General features: G+C 45.9%; 1 protein-coding gene across 1 annotated transcript in view; it reads left to right on the top strand.

Annotated features, from left to right (window-relative positions):
- Positions 1-4,479: 4,479 nt before the first annotated feature.
- Positions 4,480-7,630, top strand: part of DPYSL5 (dihydropyrimidinase like 5) — a gene marked incomplete at its 5' end in the record, with an annotated part of 48,877 nt that continues 45,726 nt past the window's right edge. Inside the window, one exon of the mRNA XM_079721532.1 lies at positions 4,480-4,740. Coding sequence (XP_079577658.1) covers positions 4,480-4,740 — 261 coding nt within the window. The remainder of the gene's footprint in view (positions 4,741-7,630) is intronic.

Raw genomic sequence — 7,630 nt, 5'->3', positions numbered from 1 at the left:
CAGTCAGAAGTCTTTAAAGGAGGTGTATTTATTTTAAGGCCCAGTTGTTACTTAAGGATGATTTGATTATAATGTTTATTTCTATCTAATGTGGTATCTTAGTCAGCTTGAGCTGCTATAATAAGAATACCATAGACTGGGTGGCTTAAACAACAGAAGCTCACTCCTCACAGCTCTGAAGGCTGGGAAGTCCAAGATCAATGTGCCAGCCAATTCCGCTCCTGACGAGAACTTGCTTGCTTGCAGACAGTCATCCTCTCTCTGTGTCTTCATATGGCAGAGAGGGAGAGAGAGAGAGAGATCTTGTGTCTCTTCTTATAAGGGCACTATATGACCCTCATGACCTAAATATCTCCCAAAGATCCCATCTCCAAATATTATCACATTGGGATTAAGGCTTCAACATATGAATTTGGGGGAGGGGGAGCCTAAACATTCAATCCATAGCATGTAGTAAGCCAGTGGGCGGGCTATTGGCCCTATCTATACAGTTATGATGTTTGGAGATAAAATCGGTGACTCAAAGAATCATAAATTAGTAAAACTGATCCTGACCTTCTTGACCATGACCATTGACAAGAATGTTCTTTGAATGTGCTGCCCCAACCAGAGCAGAGGGAAAGACAGTCATAGCCAGTGGCGTTTGCACTGCTTAAGCATGTGTTTCAACAACTGTGCTCAAATCCTTTCCCTTTTTGGGGGACGCTCCAAAGAAGTCCAAAGTATCTCCTCACTCACCCACCCCCTCACTCTGTAACGTTCATACATGCATAGTACACTCACAGACAGCAGGCACACTGTGGGAAAAGATGCCAGTGTGTCTTTCCTTTCTTTCGTTTAGCAAAGACTAGCAGGGAAAGCTGTAGGAATGAGGTGCTAATGCGGTCACTGGGGGAGGTGAGAAGCATAATGAATGTCAACCATCACACAAGTCAACAGCATGGGGGGACCAGGAGGGATTAGACATCTTGGTGACGTAGACAATCTGGAAATGTAGAAACGTGGGGAGGATACTTGTGTAAAAAGACACCCCTCCCATCACCAACCTGCTGGCCCCATCCAGTCACAGTTGTAGTGTCTGGTACCTGGTGAGAGACACCCAGTGCCCCCTGGACACTTTAGCCACTTAGTAATGCAATTATTTGTGTCTCTCTCGCCACTAGACTGAGTTTCTTGAGAGCAAGTCCTGTGTGCCTTCAGAATTGTCTCCAGTGCTTGACACTGAGAAGGAGTGAAGTTATAGAATATTTTCATGCACACAAATGTTCACTTTAAAAAGATATTCTCTAAAAGCACCTTGGGCAGGGAGCTATGATATTATCTAACCACACCTGTCCAGGCCTGGAGTGTTCTAAGGCCTTGGTAACCCCAAAAGACTGAAGTCCTGCAGGTAGCTATGATGACAACAACCTCCAGTCTGAAGGTGATAGTCTGCCAGAGGGTTGGAGGGAGCTGACAGTATTGTGCCTAATCAGACCTAGCAGCCAGGCCACTATTTACACTGAAGCCATTATTTACAGAGTTGGTTTCCAGTGAGGACTCTCTTCCTGGCTGGTAGCTGGCCACCTTCTCACTGTGTCCTCACGTGGCCTTTCCTCTGCACATAAGCATGGTGCCCAGGGGTGAGAGGGGGTAGGGGAGACAGGGAAAGCTCTCTGTTGTCTCATCTTATGAGCACACTAATCCTATCTGGTCAGGGCCCCACCCTTATGACCTCATTTAACCTTAAAAACTTCCTTAGAGGCCCCATCTTCAAATATAGCCACTCTGGAGGTTGGAACTTCAACATGAATTTTGGGAGGACACAAACATTCAGTTCATAGCTGCTCTGAAAACGACTATCTGGGTTTCAATTCCAACTCTATTACAAACTAGCTGCGTGACCTTGAGGAAGTTCCTTTAACTTTTCTAAGCATCAGCTTCCTCATGGTGAAACTGAGGACAATAATGGTACCTATCTCAGGGTACTGTAAAGATCAAATAAGATAATGTATCTGATGGGCTTACGGAGGGGCCCAGTATACAGTAGATGTTTACTAACTGTTAAGATCATTAACAGCACCCTCCAAGTTCTGAGAATGAGTTCCCTCTAAGGTAGTCCTGGGAGTCCAGTCCAGCCTGGATTTCCAGGACTAGGTCAGGCTGTGTGAATGGGATCTCCAGACCAGAGAGGTTCCAGGACTCCCCAGTATTGCTGAGGGAGCCCAGCCTTTTCAGAGCCTGGTTAGCTTTCAGGGATTTCCAACAAGGAAGTGGAAAACGACCGGGTGAGTCATGGTGGCAGCCCAAGTGTTCTAGAGAAGAATTCAGTGTTATGGCTGGTGGTAGCAGGTTCTTTTTTCATCTCCTTGCGTGGCGAGTGGCAGAGGGAGGGACTGAGCTCACTGGACCTGAATGAAGGGTCACATTGGACTCCTTCTGCCTTCTTTGTAGCTTAAAAAGAACAAAAACAAAACAAAACAAAACCTTCTTTTTTTTTTTTTTTGTGGTACGCAGGCCTGTCACCGTTGTGGCCTCTCCTGTTGCGGAGCACAGGCTCTGGACGCGCAGGCTCAGCGGCCATGGCTCACGGGCCCAGCCGCTCCACAGCACGTGGGATTTTCCCGGACCGGGGCACGAACCCATGTCCCTTGCATTGGCAGGTGGACTCTCAACCACTGCGCCACCAGGGAAACCCAGCAATAGCTTTTTGTATGTTGATCTTGTACCTTGTGACCTTGCTGAACTGACATTTGTTCTAGGAGATTTTCTGTAGATTCTTTGAGATTTTCTGCATAGCCCCCATCACGTCACCTGCAAATAAGAATGGTTTTATTTTTCCCTTTTCAGTCTATATGCCTTTTATTTCATTTTCTTTTGTTATAGTGCTAGCTAGAACTCCCTTTGTTGAATAACAGTGGTGAGAGTAGACATCCTTGCCTTATTCTCAGCTTAGGGGGAAAGTATTCAGTCTTTCATAAATTCTGATATTAGCTGTAGGTTTTTTGGTGATGTTCTTTAATTTTTTAAATTTTTTATTATTTTTGGCTGTATTGGGTCTTTGTTGCTGCATGTGGGTTTTCTCTAGTTGCACTGAGCAAGGGTTACTCTTCGTTACAGTGCACAGGCTTTGCATTTCAGTGGCTTCTCTTGTTGGGGAGCACGGGCTCTAGGTGCACAGGCTTCAGTAGTTGCAGCACATGGCATGTGGGATCTTCCCGGACCGGAGATCGAACCCATATCCCCTGCATTGGCAGGCGGATTCTTAAGCACTGCACCACCAGGGAAGTCCCTGGTGATGTTCTTTATCAACTTGAGGAAGTTAACTTCTTTTCCTACTTTCCTGAGCGTTTTTTTTTTTTTTATCACGAATGGGTGTTGAATTTTGTCCAGTGCTTTTTCTGCATCAATTTATGTGATTATGTGATTTTTTTCTTCTTTAGCCTGTTAATATGGTGGATTACATTGGTTGATTTTCAAATATTGAGCAAGCTTTGCATCCCTGGAAGTAATTCCATTTGCATAGTGGGATCCTTTAATTCTTTTACATATTGCTGAATTCTATTTGCTGATATTTTGTTAGAAATTTTTGTATCTACATTCATGAGGGATATTACTTTATAGTTTGTTTGTTTGTCTTTTTTCTGTACTGTCTCTCTCTATCTTTGGTATCAGGGCAGTACTTACTTCATAAACTGACTTGGGAAGGTTTCCTTCTCTATTTTCTGGAAGAAATTGGGGTTAATTCTCTAAGTGTATGGTAGAGTTCTATGGCTTTTGAAAAGTTGATTCTGGGGATGCAGTCTGGACCAAATAAAGCTGAATCTTGGGGGTGGGACTTGAGCATATCAGATGAGCTTATCAATGTGCAGCCAGCTGTGGAGCTTCAGTGTGGTCGTGGACTTCTTGAGACAAACATAGGAGGGTGAACTGAATCAGAATCCATCTGAAGAATGACATGAATTAAGCAGCTGTGAGGCTTGGAGAATTTGGCTCTCTGAGACACGTCCCAGGAGCCTCTGATATCTTCAGGACCATATGGTATAGTGGGGACATTGGTCATACAAGACATCTGGGTTTGACTTGGCTACTTAATAGCCATAAATTCCTTATTAGCAATTTCAGTTTTCTCGTCTATAAAAATGCCACTTCTTGGGTTGTTTTAGGAATAAAATGAGACAAGAGATATGAAAATGCTTTAGAACCACCACAACTTTTTGAGAAGGTGAAAATTGATGTTTCTTTGGGCCCCAGCTTCACCCTTACTGCTGTGGTGTCATGATTCCCGATGAGTCCTGCTGTGAGGTCAGTGGGAGGAGGCTTGTGACCCCAGCTGGCTATAGGACCAGTGTCCTCAGGCTGTGGAGAAACTTCCTCCCCATCCCTGCTCACTTACTCTGCCCATGGAGTTTGGGCTCTCACAGGAAAGGGTGGGACCTTGGTGACAGTGAAAAGGAATTTTGACCTTGACCAGCGCCCCCTCTCACCTTTCACAGGAACATGCTTGCCAATTCAGCCAGTGTGCGGATTCTCATCAAGGGAGGCAAGGTTGTGAATGATGACTGCACCCACGAGGCTGACGTCTACATTGAGAATGGCATCATCCAGCAGGTGGGCCGTGAGCTCATGATCCCCGGAGGTGCCAAGGTGATTGATGCCACTGGGAAACTGGTGATCCCTGGAGGCATCGACACCAGCACCCACTTCCACCAGACCTTCATGAACGCCACATGCGTGGACGACTTCTACCACGGGACCAAGGTAATGCTTCTGTTTGGGGAAGATGCCTTCCTCGGTGGTTTTCTCTGTTTCTGGGGCTGCTCTGGACTAGATCCACATGAACAGGGTGCTCCTGCTGTATGTATTGCTCAAAGGAGAAGGGTGCTCTTGAAGGGGCCACTGTGGCAACTAAAATAGGAAATTTCAGGCTAAATGTCATAGATTTCTATGATTATGGAAAAGGAGGCATTTAAGCCTATTTTGCTGATCACATCACTTACTGAGGTACCCAGGCCAGGAACTGATTTTATTTTTATATTTTTATGTCATGTAGTACAGACCTAGAGGAAGAGGAGAATTAGCTGGAGTTTGTTATTGTGCATGTGTGGGGCAGGAGGTGTGTGTGTGTGGGGGTAGGTCTGAGGGACTGCTTTATGTATGATAAGCTAAATTAATTTCCCCAAAATTGTGAAAAATAGATATGCCTATTCTAGATGATTTTAATGGTAGAATTATGAAACAGACATAGTTAACTATCTTTTATTATCTTTCCTAGCTTGTTCTTTTTAAAAACAGCTTGAAAGATACTGGCGGTAGGCCCTCTTTTCAGAGTGAATTATCATGGACAATATTTAAGAATTACTGAGCTGGGCCTGAGCTACTTTATGTCCCTAAATGCAAAATACAAAAATTCAGACCTGTGAAACAAATGAATCAGGAGGAAATTATGTTTCGCCAAAAAGTCACAAATAGGTTCTTTCACCCTTTCTCTGTGCTCCAGAATCCTGTCATTGCTGTCATCCCTGTGTGTTGTAATTATCTGTAATACGTAGGCCTCTCCCTGGACACCAGACTATGGGCTCCTTAAGGGCAAGACCTGACTGTATTCTTCTGCTTTCCCAGAGCCTGGCCTTGACCTGGAATGAGAGTAGCTGGCCAGCAATTGTTTGTTGAATGAATAAGTGATTGATACTTATCCATGCGGTCTCTACATCCAGCTGTGCATCAGATTCATCTATGAAGACTTTTTTTCAAATGCAGTGTTGAATCAGCATCTTGAGGGTCAGAAGTCCCTGACCCTGGCAGCAGCCCTCTGTACTGTCTGATTTATAAAGGACTTGGCCTCTAATGCTCCCTGGGTGAAAGGAGTCCACCAGTGGCAGCAGTCCTATGTCCTACTTTGGCCCACTGCCTCAAATCCCCATTGGCCCTGTACCTTAAAATCTCACCTCTGTTCTACTTGGGATTCTCAGGGAGCCCCTCTCCCGTGCTCAATGCACTCCCCCTGGGATCCATCTTCCTGGGGGCTCCAGTGCTCCGGCTGTTAGGCAGCAACGGATAAGACTCCCCAAACCCACCCTGAAGAGCCTGGCTGGGGCTGCCAGGCGGGCAGAGACTGGCCCACCTCAGGCAGATGTTCCTTAAGGTCTCCCTGAGGATATGCCTCCTTCCCAGTCCAGACGCAACAGATCAGACCCCCGGAAGGCTGAGCTGTGAGGAGTCTCAGTAGCCATGGCCCAGCCTCTGCTGAGGCAAGGATGCCGCCAGGCCTACTGAATACTCTGGCATCCCAGGCCACACCTGCCCACTTGAGCCAAGCCCTGGGAATAGAAGTGATTGGTGGACCTGCCCTACTTTCTCCTCTGAGAATTACTCCAGGGCCCTGCAGGTGATGCTTCACTCATGAATGGGGAGCCCCATCCTCATAAACTCTTGCAGGGTCCTCTTGGGGGGACTCTGGTGGCAGTCGGGGCCTTTCTGAAGAGAGTGAGCACACCCAGCTCACCATCCCCATGCACTTGAGCCCTGCCAGGCCAGGCCTGCTTCATTTGTGGTTATTTTTATTGAAGTAGAGCATACATACAGAGAAGCGCACAGGTTCTAAGGTACACAGAATCATCACAACTGAACACACCCTTGTAACCAGCTCCCAAATTGAGAAACCAAACATTGTCAGCACCCAGAAGCCCCCCTTGTGCCCCCTCCTAGTCACTACTTCTCACCAAGGATAACAACTATCCTGACTTCTAATACCATAGTTTTTAAAAACTAACAGCTTCATGGAGATGTAATTCACCCTCCATTCAATTTGCCTATTTAAAGTGCAGAAGTGGGTGGTTTTCAGTATATTCACCATGGGTTTTGACTGTTTGCTTTATGTAAATGAAATCAGGCAGCCTGTACCCTTGCGTTGGCTTCCTTTGCTCAACATTATTTTTGTGAAATTCAGCCATGTTGTTGCATGTTGTACTTCATTGCTTCATAGTGTTCTACTGTACAAGAGCCCACAGAGTACCTAGACATTCTGCTATCACCGGGCATTTGGGTGGTTGCTACTTCGGGGCTATTACAAATGCTGCTGCTGTGAATGTTGAATGTTCTCATACATGTCTTTTAGTAAACGCGTGTGCACATTTCTACTGGGCATGTTCCTGGGAGTGGGATGGCTGGGTCATGGAAGACACACATGTTTAGCTCTAGGAGAGACTGCCAAATTGTTTTCCAGTTTGGTTGTAACAGTTTATACTTCCAGCAAGAGAGTAAGAGAGGACCCAGTATTTACCACCAACATAACTCTGATTACCACACCAATCCATGCTGGGGTCCATTTTGCAGTGTGCACGAAAAATTGTATGCTGTGTGCAGCGTTGCACCAAAAATTGTAGCTTGCTGGTTACTCTCCCCACTTGGGAGATCTTTAGTCCAGGGTCGGATGCCACACTGTCACTGTGCTGCCTACCAGCCTCTGGGAGAGGAGGCTGGCCTTTCTTTGTTTTATTTTCCACATTGTCATCTGCCGGAGCCTCATTAGCCAGGAGTGACGAGTTTTCCCCTGAGAGCCTTCAGCTCTTTATAACAAATGAAGACCTTTGCACGTGCATCTTTGTGCAAGGTGGGGTAACTTTTGATCTTTTCCAGGCTTCTCATCCAT

Source organism: Hyperoodon ampullatus, assembly GCF_949752795.1.
Source record: "Hyperoodon ampullatus genome assembly, chromosome: 15".
NCBI lineage: Eukaryota > Metazoa > Chordata > Mammalia > Artiodactyla > Ziphiidae > Hyperoodon > Hyperoodon ampullatus.
This window is presented reverse-complemented; position numbering and strand designations above follow the sequence as displayed.